Genomic DNA, 15,954 nt, shown 5'->3' with positions numbered 1-15,954 from the left:
CAAGTCTGCACGTCTGTCCAGCTCGGTTTGCATTGTACAACACGCCCAGTCTTAAATACTGTTTATGACAGGCGTTCCCATTGCTCTTACGTTATAAAAAACAAAAACGTGACAAGGAAATGGGAAATAATTTTCTTCTTTTGAACCATGTTGAGCTAAATATGTAATGAAATATAAGACTGTTACGGTTGAATTGAAGCAGAGAGGCGGATCGAAGTCACATCCCAATGTACTGCTCCTTACACAGAGTGCAAATGAACATTTACTCTGAGCAAACATGAACATTGTTAACTGATGTTTGCAGGGCTTTTCTTTTGACAACTGTGATATACTTTTGGTGATAACGTCTAAAACTCTCATAATTTAAGGGTCTGTGACGTACAGAAGCAGTTATCTCATTGCCTATACTATATATTACAGTTTGAGCTGAGTGTCCGACAAGGACACAAAGGAAGTGGCCTTTACCACCCTGCGAAATCTGATCAAATCTAAGCTTCAGTTTTTATTTACAAGTTGTACAAAAACAAAGAGACAAGGACTATCTTAAACACATTCAGTCTTGCTGTATGCTACTTATGGGAACAATCCCCTCATACACATACACACACAGTGAACCATCACTCATTTCTTGTAGCCAGGTTTTTCCTGGAACAGGTCCAAGCGACTAACAAACAGAAGTTTATTAATTGGATCCGGTAGCGTGTTTATATTGGTGAGGACTGAGATAATTTGACACTGGCCTTGGAGCAGGTGTGCTCTGTAGCGGTGCCAAATGAGCAAACTGCATAGCATCAGCAGGTTTAAGTAAAAAAGGATGAGCCTTCACAGAAAACCTGCCATAACTCAGCACAAAGAGGCACCACTTGCTAAGTTATTCAGATCTATTCACTTCCACAACTTAATGATTGTTGTTCCCTTTCCCTTGCTTCTGCAATATATATATTTTTTACCCCTAAACCTTAAGTGTGTTCACCACATTTTTCCCTGAGCAGCATTAAAGTTAACTAACTTCCAAACTGTATTGCTTCTATGCCCCTCGCCTGATTCTTCAAAGAAAGACCATGCTTACACTGAGTTAAGTGCTCAAACATTGGATGCTATTTTGGAAAATTACATTGAATAGAAAGTTTAAGATGAAAACAAGGATTTTGGGGCCTGAACAACAATGGTAATGTAAAGTACAAGGTGTTCTTTAAGAGGTTTAAGGTTTATTTAAAATATTCAACATAGTTCTGATGAGATTCTGTTGTTGCTGTAGGTACATTCCGCGCTGATGCTTAAATTCATTATCCAATCAAGACAATTTTGACCCCTGTGCTCCCCATAAAATAAATCCCATGCAGCCTTGCAGCAGAACTGCAGAGCGTCATGGAAAAACAAGAAGCTGCTATGAAGAATATAGAATGAAGATATCCATACTGAGAGCATGAGTCATTGGGGGAAGCCAAGAGGGCAGCTTTCAATGAAAAAAAAAACATTTTGTACCCCACCTCTAAGTGCTGTTATTATGAAAACTGCCTTTTTACTTCCATAGTTTGTTCTGGCTGGAGAAAAACTGCTATTCAAACCATAAAATGAACAATTTTATTCATGTTGAGCAATTGAACTGTCAAGCATATCTCAACTGATTGGTTCAACTAACTTTAATGTACTTGGAGTGTGCAAAGTGTACGTTTAAAATGTAGGAAAATGACATATCGCAGCAGGAATTAGTGTTTCCAGCTTGGAAAACATTACTATACATTATTCAGGAAAATGTCAAGGCATAGCTACAATCTTGGCATTTTCCTTTTATCTACCCTCATCTTTCCTTCAGCCCAAGACTGAATGGTCAAAGTCTCGACAAAACAGAACATGTAGAGGTCAGAGACCACCTGTTCTGAGTTGGCTGAACTGGTGAAGCGATATCAGAGGACACATCTGGCCTGACAGAGAACAGGCCGGATGGGAATGGCAGCATGCGCTCAGGCCTCAGGCTGGTGATGGATGACTCACAGCTGATGCTGAGGTCACATGGAGAACAGGGAATGGTAGGGTCAGTCAGCACAGAGTTTTTCTAGGGAGTATCTAATTTCTGGACAGGGATATAATATTTGTAGAAACTATTTTCGTTGGTTTGGTAAGTATTTGAGTTGTGTTATTGAGGGCTGACAAGCTTCCCTTGAGATATGTGTTGAATGAGTGTTAAGCTATTTGTTTATCTGCTCAAATAGTAGAGAGCTTGTTGAAATAGTCCCTTTAAATCTTTTCAGTAGTGGTTTTACATTGGCAATATTTCAGAGTTGTTGGCTGTTAGAAGTTTCAATTCTAAATTTCAAAACAGCAGTTGTTTCACATTTTTCCAATTCCCACAGAGGTTCTGCAGTTTTAAAAAGGGGAGCAGACCAGTTTATCCAATGCAGGTTGCGTTGACCACATATTTTCCATTTGACATATTTTTTTTAACAATGATGGAAAAATCTTAACGCTGTCCATCATTTTGACGGAGTAGAACTGAGGACGATCTATCGTAACTTTAATTCAACCCCTGTCCAGTTTAACTGAAAGTGTCTGCTCCGTCAGCATCAGATGAGCACAGAGTAGAAGAAGAAGAGTTTACTGACAAGACGATAGCGGAGAAATTGGTATCAAAGCGGAAAGCAACAGCGTCTATTTGGCAGTACTAGAGATTTAAACCCAATGCTATTAGGGAACCTGATAACATTAATAAGGCAATCTTTAACCTTTAAACTCTGGTGACCGCCTCGCACTTGGAACGCAGTGCAGCTGTGTCTGCCCCGCAGTGGAAGCTCAACCGAAGAGATCAACAGATAAAGCCGATAACTTGGCAACAACTTTGGTGTCCAAAGATTCTATAAAAAGCCAAATTATTCTGATGGCTCAATGGCTGCAGTGTTTTTGTGGCCTTCATTAACATAAAAAACTCTGCTTGTGGTGACATGAAGTGACCTTGTGGTCAGGGTCTGATCCCCTTTTCTGTCCATGCCCTTATAAATGCATAATCTATAAACTTGTTTTTTATATTGACTAAAATAACATAAATATTAATGAAAGAAAATACAATGTTATTAAACATGTCTTATCATTAGAAAATAATAATTCATTAAATGAAGTGTAATGTAGATTATGATAGATTTTTTTTAAGACCCTGTCTGTGAAAACGACAGACAATGTGAAAGTCTAACGAAACCACTGTTCCGGTGTCAATAACTGTATTTCAGAGCAGCAGGATAAAATATGTCTCCACTCATCCTGAATAAGAAACATTGGCAGGAACAAGACCAGACAAAGTGATGCCATCATTGAGACTGCAAATGCCCATGGATATGAACCTGCCCTTCAAATGCTTTTTATTCTGGTTTCAAAGCATTTTTTTCTCTTTTTATAAAACTGTTTGTGTTTGAGAATATGTGTATCTTTATATGTATTAACTCCAAATGATCCCCACCTCTTGTTTCACAGTTCACTGTGTTATTTTCCACAATCTAGAAGGGAGTGGAGTGAAGAGGGAAAGCAAATCAGGGGAGAACAAACATGTCCTCAGAGCTCTCCTTTTCCTCATTCTTTATCAGCTTTCATCTCCCGGCCCTTCAGAGAGACTGAACCATAAAAGAGTCTAGTCACTAGGGGACATATTATTTCTCCTTCCTTGAATACACTAGACCATAGCCCAGACCCATACAACTTCTCCTCCTCCTACATAGCCAGCCATAGCTGGGGGCGTGGGTTTATCTATTGGCTTTGTGTGACTAACATAATACATATCTAGTTTCCTCTGTCCTTGTACACAAAATGAATTGGGAAACAGAATTTAATTCGAGAAAAACTCACGCATTTCTCTCCAGCAATAGGATCAACTGTTCACCTTCTGCACGAACCAGCAACTTGAGTGACGCAGGATAACTCTGAAACACAAAAAGAAGATGAGTGTTAAGGAGGTGCCCGGATCTCACCCATCCTGCCTTTGGATCAGCATTTGTGTGAAGTTTCACCTTAAGACTGACACACAGGCTTTATACAAGGGAAGGATGTGGAAAGGCACAATAGTGTTAGAGGAACAGGAAGAACGCCACCACATCCTACACTTCCAGAGTCTGTGCATGACACAGGAGTTGGTACATTGGACTAGTTTCAAAATTAACCAACCAACTTTAGTTTTCTATCCATACTGTCTGAGTAGGATTTTTATGAAACCAAATCCCATTTTTTTTCACTATATATGGTCAGCATTTTTCTGCAATAGCAATGTATTCAATAATCAACTTTCTATATATGTATTGTTAGTCTGCCATTCCTCTGATGGTTTCAGAGGGCCTACCTAGAGTATAAATGACAATATCACGTCTAAGATCTGTCAACTTCACAATTCCATAACAATTGGACATAACAATTGCAGAAACACCCAGCATTCAATGTGAAGCACTGCTGGACAGTTTTAGACTGGTTAATGCTGAAATGCTCAAGGAAATGGTAACAGCACAGACGTCCTCCACATCTATTCTCGACCCTATCCCAACCTCCTCTTAAAAAATGTTTTTAATTCAGGGTGTGGCAATTTTTAATCACCTGATACAAGTAGGCATATTCCCCACAGAATTCAAGACTGCACTTGTAAACCATCTTTTTTTAAAAGCAACCGTGATGTTGCGAAACTTGCAACCGATTCTCTCTCTGAGTGACACTGAGAGACTAATGCACACTATTATTTCAAGCAAGTTGGACTACTGTAGTGTTATCCTATCTGGTCAATTCTGCTGACCAGGACCAGAAGGAGAGAACACATTACAACCAGTCCTTACATTGGTTGCCTGTCAGTTCCCTCATTGATTTTAAAATCCTATAATTTGTTTTAAGGTACTTCATTGCCTTGCACTGATATATACAGTATGTCTCACATGCAGTGTATGAAACAGTACAGCCCCTGAGATTCTCTGGCACAAGTCGACACAAGTTAATTGTTCTCAAGTGCAGGACTAAAACCTTTGTTGCGGCAGCTTTTATCTCTGATTATGATTAATATGCCCCAAGCTGCTGGAACAGTCTCCCTGAGTACCTGAGAGGAGCTGGAAGTGTTGACATTTTGACAAATGTAAAGTTAAAACCTATGGTACCTATTCAGCCAGGCATTTGGTCAATAATGGTTTGTAGACATTATTAACATTATTTTTTTAATCGCTTATTTTACTGTTAGAACTTTTAAATCCATTTTATTGTTTTTGGTTGTTTTTTTTGCTATAGCTGAGATTTGATCCTAAATCAAATCTCATTTCCCAACAAAAGCTCCAAGATGATGTGATGCTTTTCAGAAAAAAGTTATTATCAGAGTGTAGCGATGCCCTGGCCCCCGGATAGAATCAATGTGTATTCATGCCTGACGCCTCAGACCATTCTTACAGTATGAACATAAGAAATGTGAAAAATAATTCAAGTATCCTAGCCATCAGAGAGTGGACATAGATTTGTATAACATCAGTTGAAATTTCAGACGTTCTATGTCCTCTTTGACAGTGACAGTCCTTAGGCCTGCTGACTGATGCCTTCAGACTAATACTTTACCCGTCGGTTCACAGCTTTGTCTGAGAGTCGGTGTAGCTATTTTTGTGTGTAAGTGTTGCTGCAAGTATGTGTATGTGGAGAGAAGCTGTAAGTAATGACTCTGCAATACTTAACGACTGCTCCATAACCTTCTATTGGCACAAGGAGCTGCTATATCAATCTGTTAACTGAGAAAATTTAAGACTTAGCGCAATCTCAGCTAAGACATTCACCAGCTGCCCTAGAAGTCAGTTTAATTTGGGAAGGGTCAATTTGTAGATAGCCTACTGCAAAACCATTTCATGTCCTCAAAAAATGCAAAAACGTCAGCAGTAGCTGGTGGTTAAACACATCTGATTGAAAGTGATTAAGTAATTAACTCCATAAAGCTAAAAGTAGCAATTTTGCTAATGCCAATTGGACATGTTGGTAATAAACAAGTGTAATTAACTTCACTGCCCCTCTCTACGAACTGCCTTTGAGAAAGGAGCACAAGGCTGAAAAAAACTCTCTCAGATGGTGACTTCCCTGCACCAGGAAAAAACGTTTGATTGTTCAGGGAGTTCTCAACACCTACGCATTTTCCTCCTCTGTAAAAGTTTCCTTAAGCTGTGGGGGCGATGCCGAATTTCAGATATTTTCTTTTCCAGCTGCACTAGGTGGGACAGACTGCCTGAGCAATGAAAACTAGTCTAACAAGTCGAGAGCGTCCAGAGAGGGCTGATTAAACTGTACATACAGTAGTTTATCTAGTATATCTTATAATGACACAATCTACCAGGTGTTACAAGGCTGCTTCACACGGTTCAATCTTTCTCACAGCATCAGGTTTGTGCACTGCTGACTTGTAAAACTGCTGAAATCCTGACAATTTCAGGAATAATTTCAAAGTGTGTATCGCCTAGGGGGCGAACTTGTGTTCAACAAACAAAAGGAAAAGGATCTAGCAAGGAGAGAAACCCCAACAAGGAAGTGACACAGAATAAACAGAGCTGAAGAAAGGACTGAAGAAAATCAAGCAAGTGGGGAAAGAGGCAACAGGGGAAAAAGTTATATACTGTGGCTATGTCCAACAAAAAGTCAGACATCTGTACTTGGCTGAGCCCTTCGAAGCACACTGGCATCAGCTGGGCTGCCATCTGAGAAAGCGTATTAGTATTAAGCTAGGGCTGCTAAGTGGCCTTGTGAGTATTTACCCCGGCTGTGAGCTGGAAGAAAGGTCTTCGCTCCTTGCCCTTCAGCAGCAGAGGTACTGTGGTCCCATAGCGTTCAGGTTTGGTTGCTTCCCCTCGCTGTTTAGCCTTGTCTGGACTACTTCCTGTAAAAAAAAAACCATCAGAATAGATTAAAGACTTAAACCACAAAATTAAACATCACACTACTAACGCAGCAGATGCTTATCCAGATTTTGTGACGATGGCATGCAGACAAAGGGGTCAGTGATAAAGGTCAAAACTTCTCTGTAATATCCTCAATAACACCCAGGTCACAACGCCCACACGAGCCGCCCAGCCCACTTGAACGGTGCGGGTCAGACACAGCTACGGCTTATCTAGAGATTTGGTGGTTCTAAGCAAAAATAGACAGTGGAATTGATTTCTGTTTATACTCATATTGACATCATACCAGCAGCATTATAACTTACACTACAGAGACAACGTCTACATCTGTAGAATATGTCACAGACATTTATTAACATAAATATTTATTTCACTTCCTGTTTCCATTTCATATTAAAAGCCCTCTAGCTTTTCTGTGGATAGAATGCCCTTCTTTCTTAACACAGGGCTTTTATTATGAAATATTGGCAGGACTGTGTTGTGGAAAATGCACACGCTTCTTAACCTTTTTTGTCTAAAATAAATAATATAAATGGCATTTATAATGAAATGAATCATAATTTATTGATGGCCATTATCAAAGGAAAACCCAGTGTAGAAAGTACTGGCTGTGATGCAGCGCTGGAGCAGCAACCCTCTCTGTGTGGACACCACACGTCCGAGCTGCAGCAGTTCTGCGAGGTATGCACAGTTAGAGGTATGCGGTGTGACAAGAGAGACACATGCACACAGATACATGGTACAGCTCTACTAAGTATTGTGGGAAAGAGTAAAAGCTCACTCTTGTTTCTGTGAGGAGATGTGCTGTCTCCCAAAGGGCCTCTGCAATAGGACCACAGCCATAGACAGAGCATCAATAATAGATGCTCTCACACAGTTTGAGAGCCTTTACGATATTTTCAGATTGGAATGGAGTAAAAAAAAAAGCCAACTGGCAGGATGAAATTGTCCTTTCCATTTCTTTTTTATCTTTCACTTCATATATAAGGTCAGTAACTGGAACTGCAGTCTGCTGCTTTTCTCTGTTTCCTTCTCTATTCCACATTCTTTCTTTAACATATACAGTAGTTTTGCTCTTCTTGTAAACTATTGCTGAAGTGAAATTAATAAAGTTAGAAGCCAATTATGCTAATTAGCCTTTAAGGACTGCTCATTTGGGGGGGCTTACAAAATAGGATGTATATATAGCATAGGATGAAATTTAACAAACTAGATCAGTGGCTTCAAGCAGAATGTGGGAATCATAGTCACAATTCCCTCTGCTCTCTCAGTGTGCCTCTTAGCTCTCCACCCTCTTCTCCCACAGACAACAGAGGCTCCCAAGGTCTTACTGAGCATGTCTGAATTGAAGCAGGCCCAGCAGGCTTCCTGTGTAGCCCAATAAATGTTACAAACCCAGAGAGGAGCTGTGGAGACGAAGCAGGGAGGAGAAGGGAGGGGAAAGGTTGTTTGAGGTTCCATACTCCTGCTGTCACCATAGGACTGAGAGTGCTTCTATTTATTGTATGTCTAAGGTCTAGGCCTGTTTTCTTCTTTTTCTTAATCCCTTGAGAGATGCATGAAAAGCATCCGTTTGTCTGTATTGCATGTGTAGCCTCACGCAGGGTGCAACAAGAGTTCAGTAGCACACTGAGCAGCGATACTATCGTCCGACATATTTTGTTTACTCTTCCTCCTGCTCTCCTTAAACTGGAGATGTCTATATTTTTAAGCACTCTTTCTCTTAAAAGTCTGATGTGTATTTTCGTCGAAAACAAAATTCAGAGATGACTCCTGCGCCATGACAACTGTATTTCTTTCAACTTCAAACAGTCTGTGACAGCGGTTGCCCTGTACTCTTCATTTATCCACAGTGCGTAATAAGCTAACAAGGGCATAAAAGAGACCTCCTATATGTAATGGGGTATTTAAACATGTGCCTATGGTAGTTTGTTGGTTTTAGTGGTGCATGAAAACCACGTTAGACAGACGGAGCAGCATAACTGAGACCACAGGCTGTGGTTAGAGTGCCAATAAAAAGAAGCAATAAAAGGAAAGTCAAGCAGACGTCTTGTTAATAAAATACTTCAACACTTCCACTTGTGTCCCTCGTAATTCATTTTGATTTGTTAATTAAACCATACTGATACAGAGGGGGACCCAAAGGGGTATGTTCAAAACAAAATATATTCCGAATGGTCACACTCAAAAGTGGGGTGAAAAGCCCGCCACCATAGAGGGCAATAAAAAACTAATTGTCCACTTTTGGACAACATTTTCACAAATGCATTCATGGCGTTGCACTTGTTTGTTCGACAGGAAAATGGTGGAATAGTTATGTAAAGAATAAAGAGCTGTCTCTTTCAAATATTTTGAAAAAAGAAGTTCAAATTCGGCCTACTCACTATCTCACTTTTAGACAAATGCAACGTAGTCTGGCTCACAGGATGTACACCGCTGGGATAAAGCCCGACACGGTGTCAGACCCCCTTCTGCAATCTGTTATCCCTGCTTTTTGCATCACTGGCTTCACCCAAAATGAGTGGGATTTTATGTTATGTTATTTTTAAGTTGTGTTTTGTTTTTGAGTTTAAAGAAAAACAGACGAGAAAGAGCATTTCCACCTATCCCAGAATGATGAGCAGATATAGCCAGACAATACGCCAGTGCTGCAGTGGATTTGGGTGTTTCAAACACTGACCCTTTGAATATATGAATTAATGAGCATTTGTACAGTACTGTGTGCAAAATAGTCAGATGCTTTATGTGACTTTGACAAGGTTTTTGTGTGTGTGTCTCAGTACAAGCTGGATGATGATTAAATTTCTTATGTAACATCAGTCATTGCGCCCCCCCCCCCCCACACACACACACACACAAAAAAAAGAAAAAGCATTCCCTTCAAACAGCAAAGAAATATGACATTCATGATCATTCTCATGAGCTTTAATGTGTTTGGGACACTTTGAAATTCAGACCAAACTGGGTTAATCCCATATGTTTTCTGGAGAGTATCTTGATTGCTAAGCCAACCAAAGTTGTATCCCCATATTGGACACAAGGGAAAGTTAGCTGTGGGTCATACATCTCCAAAACACAACTATGTTTGGCAGCCAAAAACATCCTTTTCCCACTCTCTCTTTAAATAGCCTCATAACTTCATAACTTCATACACTGTAAATGCAAACAATGTCCTGACTTAAGAATAAATAGTGCATTTAACTTAATACATGCTAGTTTTTAAAGTTTACTTTCTTACACCGAGTTTTCTGCACTTTTTAACTGCATACTTGTTTCATTAAGTAATATGAACTGGATTTTTCTGAGTGAGTAGCATGGTTTGTGGTATGAGACGTCAGTTACACCCAGTGCGCATGTCCATTTCCGGTTAGCGCGCATCTACTACTGGAGGTAAACTCAAGCAAGCGGTCAAAGCCAGCCATGCACACGGCCCCGGTGCTCTCACGGAACGTTGGCTCTTACGGTGGTTTCGGTAAGTGTAAAGCTTTTGTTCGTAATCTTGTCAATATGATTTAATGTTTGGAATGAGAGTTGTTGGACTAAAGCCCATTCTTCGACTTCTTGTTGGCATGTTAGCCTATGTGTGTGTCTGCCCGCGCGTTCACAGAGCAGACGTTAGTAGCAGCTCAACATGAGCGAATCTGAATAAAAGTACTTTGACTCGGCCTTGAGCCCCAGTGTAGTGCTAATATGTAACATGTCTCCGCCGAGTCCTGTCTGTTAGCTGCTGTTGTTTGTGAGTTAGCTAATTAGCTTAGCTTAACGGGCTGTGGTGGGAGAGAAGCGATATGTGGGTGGGTGCGGGGGGGGGCACATTCAAATGAAATTATGGACACGGATATGTTGAATACACCTAGATAAAACATAGTTTGACTCTCATTGAATAACTACATTGTTTTTGATTAATGGTGTCACTTGGCACTGACTAGTGATTTTACCCAGTTTTGTTTATTTCATGCAGGTGGTATGAGACCCTGATACATACTAAAACCAACAAACCAACACAGAAGAAAAGGAGACAAGGTGGGCACCGCTTTCATAAAGAAATTCAAAATGCAGGTCAGATTAATAATGCTTAAGTAATACATTTTGTTGGAAGGAGTTTTTCATAGTACCTGTCATCTGTTTTAATACACAACATTGTAAACATTATTGAAATAATATTAATCTGTTCATCATTTAATCTTGCTTAGATATGAAGGATATGTGAATACACATGGCTGTTAAAAATTACTTTTTAAAATTGTACTATTTAATACATTTTTTTACATTTATTTTTTTCTCTCCATATAGTGTACCTTAGGTGGTGTCTCTGGCAGTGAAGTTGTTGGCAGTTAGAAAAAAGGTTCCCTCAGTCACCAAGACTGTGTTGGCCACCAGGGTACCAGATAACCATCTTACCCATCTTTCAAGTGTCTACTGGAAGAGGGATGCAGTGGACGTGTAAGTTCTGCACTTTTTCCACTCCAAAAAGAGGCCAGCTATTAAAGCATTATAGATTAAAGCATGGTGGCTTCACAAGAACCTCCCCAATACCATGTCTTTATCAGCAGTGTATTTGCACTTTCAAATCATTTAATGCCCTGAAGGTTCATGTATCCAGATTTCACTCACAGGTGGTCAGTGAAAAAGATTATGTGCAAACATTTAATTGTCAAGTGTGTGAGTTTAACGAACCTTGCAGTGAAAATGAATTTTTTACTCATTTACGCAAGCATCTGAAGTTGATGCAGAAAGTGCAGTGCCCCTATCTGGACTGTGACTTTGAGACAAATGTCTACTCTACTTCTAATACACACAAAAATAGGAATCATGACCCGAAGTATTCTGCATCTAGTCTTCAGTTCAAACCAGGAATAGCTGTGCAGCTCTGTGACACTGAGGAGAGCACCTCTGTCCCAGCTGAACCAGTCCCAGCTGAAGATGTCACTAGTTTAGAAGAAGAGGATCTGACAGATGTTGGTGTTGATGTCAATGACCTCAACTCTCAACTTGAGCATAATTTAGCCTCACTTTTCCTGAAAATGCAGACAATACTGAACATATCTGAAAGTGCTCTCCAAGAAATCATCCAGCAAATACGACAGGTATTTCAACTTTCAGAACCCCTGATGTTTTCTGTGGTTGAGGAGATACTCAGACGCCATTATCCTGATATTGATAATGCTGTTGTTAAGGAGGTAGTCTGTGCATTGACTGACACAAATGTATTTTTGAAACACACATCAGCTGGAGGCTCACTTTCAACTTCCAATAGGAGAGCAACTTACATAGCGAAAGAATTTCTTGTCGTGGAACCTGTGGAGTTTGTCACTGACAAGCAGGGTCAAAATATAGTTTACATTCCATTGATTAAAATGCTTCAGGCACTGCTGAGCAAAGACGATGTTTTAGACAAGGTTCTCACCACCAGCAGCTCTAAAGGAAGTGGATATAGTAACTATAGGGATGGTTCTCACTTTAGTGAAAATGCCATTTTATCAGAAGACGAATTCAGAATCACCCTGGGGTTGTATATTGATGACTTTGAGGTTGCAAACCCACTCGGAACATCTAAGAAGAAGCATAAATTGTGCGCAGTATATTGGGTTCTTGCCAATCTACACCCAAAGTACCGATCATCCCTTCATGCCATACAGTTGGCTGTTTTATGCAAGGTAAACACCATTAAGGAGAAGGGGTATTATGAAGTCCTACGTCCACTTATTGAAGACCTAGCATCACTTGAGGAGAATGGAGTTTATGTTGAAAAGTTGGGAGCAAGCATTAAGGGGACTGTGCTGTATGTTGCAGCAGATAACTTGGCTGCCCATGCATTGGCGGGATTTCAAGAGAGCTTTGTTGTGCAGCGAATGTGCAGGTTTTGTATGGCCACATGAGAAGAAATCCAACGAAAAATGTCAACTCAGGTTATTACATGCTGAGAACCAAAGATGCCCATGACAGACAGGTTCAGGAAGTCAAGCAGGACCCATCTAAAGTAGCACATTATGGAGTCAAAGGTGGATGTGTGCTTGGTGAAAACTTGAAATATTTTCATGCTGTAGATGGATTTCCTCCAGATATTCTTCATGATTTTTTGGAGGGAGTGGTCCCATTTGAATTGCACCTGTGCATTCAAGATCTGATAAAAAAAGAAATACATCTCTCTTGAGACACTAAATCAGGCCATCAAAGAATTCCCATATTTCTTTTCTGACAAAACGGACAAACCTCAACCAGTTCCAAAGACATTTGCCTCAAGGAGGGAATGGCCATGAAAACTGGTGTCTAATCAGACTGCTTCCCTTAATGATTGGGCATCTTGTTCCTGAGGGAGATGAGACATGGGAGGTGCTCATGGTCTTAAAAGATGTGCTTGAATTGGTTGTGTCTCCAAGATTCACAGATGAGTCTTTGTTCTATTTAGAGTCTAAATTGTCAGAGCACAGAGAGTTACTACTGAATGCTTTTCCAGCTTGCAGACTCCGTCCAAAGCATCACTATATCGAGCATTATCCCCACTTGACAAAAGTCTTTGGCCCTCTCATAGACATGTGGACAATGAGATTCGAAGGGAAGCACAAGTTCTTCAAAAAAGTCATCCATGAAACTCAGAACTTCAAAAATGTTCCCCTAACTTTGGCAAGGCCACATCAAAAGATGATGGCGTACCATTTGGACTGTGCTTCATTTTTTAAACCAGCACTCCAAGCAAACAAAGTCAAGAGCATAATGATTTCTTCCCTCCCAGGGAACATTCAAGACATTTTGCACCAAAGATGTGGTCTCGAAAACACAGTCCTGTCAGCTGTGTCTGTCAATATTGATGGAATGAACTATGCTGCAGATATGGTGGTTTCTGTAGGTTCATGTGGAGGGCTTCCAGAATTCAGACAGATTAAGCAAGTGCTAGTGATTAATACAGACATTGTTTTCTTGTGCAAACCAATGATTGCATGGTATCATGAGCATCTTTGTGCCTATGAATTGACACAAAGCAGCGCAGGCTTGGTTGCCTCTCAGTTGACTGAGGTCAATGATGTTTTTCCTTTGTCGGCATACCGAGTCAGAGGCACGTTGTTTGTTTCTTTGAAACATTACATATTATGCTAGCCGCACTAACTTTTATGGCTCTCTTCTTTGTAGGACTATGGAACAGAAGTGGCCAATCAGAGTCATCGTCACTGATTGTGACATTAGAAGAATCAGTCTTGATCAGAAACCAGACAACCTTGAGTCTCTTTTGGAACACTTGAAAGTTAAACTGGCACTACCATATGATTTCAAACTACAGTTTGAAGACCCACTGTTTAACAACGCCCTCTGCAATCTGACAGATGTGTCAGAACTGCCAGATCGAGCCACGCTGAAAATTATAAGTCTTGAGTCCCTCTCTTTAGTCTCTAGCATACTGTCTTCACCGAGCACATCTGATACAGAGATACTGTATACAAGTGAAGAAAAATCTCAGTTGATGAGGCCGGATCCTTGGCCGTCTGCATTTGATATTCCAGAATTCTCTGTGGATGTAAATTTCCGACTGAGACAGGGAGACCTTGCCTACATGAAGGATGGAACTCGGATGGATGTTTCTCGGGACATGAAACATGTGATCTTAGAAAGACTTGCAGAGACAATGTACAAATACACAGCATACCCCACAGAGGAAAACTGTCAAGAAGTGGCCTCTGCACTGATTGCAAAACATCCCTGTCTGAAAGAAGCTGGATCACCCACTGGATACTGTGGATGGAAAAATAGCATTAAGTTTAAGATGGGGAATTTCCGTACAAAAATGAGGAGATCTGGAATGGCCGATGTCACGGTGAATGGCAACAAGAGGAATAGGGATTTCCCTGAAGGAGCGCCATCATGTAGTAACATAAAAAGAGCAAAAAGAAGTGAGACAAATTTCTTGCCAAATTTTCCTGATGGTGAAAATGCAGATACTCTTGAGTCTGTTAGAAGACAGCTTGAAAGTGAAGCAATCAAAAGGCTTCCGGACTCAGCTGATGTGAAGAAAATGATGGACCAGACATTTTCTTTGCGATGTAAAGAAATCGTGGAAGAACAGCCTCCAGTTAAAAGGATGATGGAACGCTGGCCTGCGCTGTTCACAGAAAGTCAGGTATGTCCCACTGACACTGCACTACACTGAACCACACCACAAGTAATGTTTTTTTTCATTGTAGATTACTCTGTTTCATTATTTGAATGTTTAATTGATTTATCATTGAGTAAATCTGGTCATTACTTTTTGAGAAATGTATTGTATATGACATCCAAAGGACCTTATTTAGCTACCTAACCCTATTTGACTGTGTTTTATTGTTTCTTAAGGTGTTTGCCGAGTTCTACAGAGTCGCTAGTAAGAACCTCAAGAAAGACTTCTACGAAGCTCTAGACCACCATACCACTCGTCTCATTGACCTCTTCAAATCCAAAAAAGGAGTTGACGGTCAATCACTTGATCGCCTCCTCCAGCCAATCAATACACAAGTAAGTGTTGTTTCAGTTTCTTTATCATTACCACCTTATGGTAGAGTGCTTGCAAGCTTCAACTAGGCCTACAGCTGCTACTACAGTACAAGTAATTCTTTAAAATTTAACATTGTAACTTGAGCACATATTCATCCACAGACATTTTTTCCCAAATAAGTTTGCTTTCATATAGTCTTCTGCTTATTGTTTTTTGTCATTTTTTCCATGAGACGAGTGACATCACCAAAACACGCACTGCTGTCCTGCAATGTCTGCCCCTGTTTCTTGGTGATAAGTCAGGCGAATTCTTCCTCAGTTGCCGAGTAAGTACATTTATGATGGTAATGATATGATCATCGTACAGTGCACATTTTAGGACGTCATCAGACCCCAGGTTCGGTTCATTTCAGAAAAAACAGCATTCTATATAGCAATATCCCCCAAACTGAGATCAAGTTAGGTATTATAGCCTGTACTCACACTTTGCAAACAAAACATATTTAAATGGGGATGTCACAACATTTAACAAGTGACATATTTTTAATCAGTTGGGAGTTACAAACAAATTTGATGTCTCACATGTGATGCTCAAGGAAAGCAATTTTCCATCTTAGTC

The 15,954-nt window shown here is 40.2% G+C and overlaps 1 protein-coding gene and 1 long non-coding RNA gene across 2 annotated transcripts in view; one reads left to right on the top strand and one right to left on the bottom strand.

Annotated features, from left to right (window-relative positions):
* adam12b (ADAM metallopeptidase domain 12b) overlaps nucleotides 1–15,954 on the bottom strand; it is a gene marked incomplete at its 5' end in the record, with an annotated part of 85,165 nt that overhangs the window by 55,736 nt on the left and 13,475 nt on the right. Inside the window, 2 exons of the mRNA XM_083922372.1 lie at nucleotides 3,832–3,905; nucleotides 6,732–6,853. Of these exons, the coding sequence (XP_083778498.1) occupies nucleotides 3,832–3,905; nucleotides 6,732–6,853 (196 nt within the window). The remainder of the gene's footprint in view (nucleotides 1–3,831; nucleotides 3,906–6,731; nucleotides 6,854–15,954) is intronic.
* Nucleotides 10,767–14,165, top strand: LOC310954221. Its single transcript, XR_014593410.1, has 3 exons — nucleotides 10,767–10,898; nucleotides 11,169–11,318; nucleotides 14,004–14,165. It is a non-coding gene; the product is annotated as an uncharacterized lncRNA (long non-coding RNA).

Source organism: Echiichthys vipera (assembly GCF_963691815.1).
Source record: "Echiichthys vipera genome assembly, chromosome: 11".
NCBI classification, from domain to species: Eukaryota; Metazoa; Chordata; class Actinopteri; order Perciformes; family Trachinidae; genus Echiichthys; species Echiichthys vipera.
The sequence above is the reverse complement of the archived record's forward strand: the minus strand, read 5'-3'. Positions and strand labels throughout refer to the sequence as shown.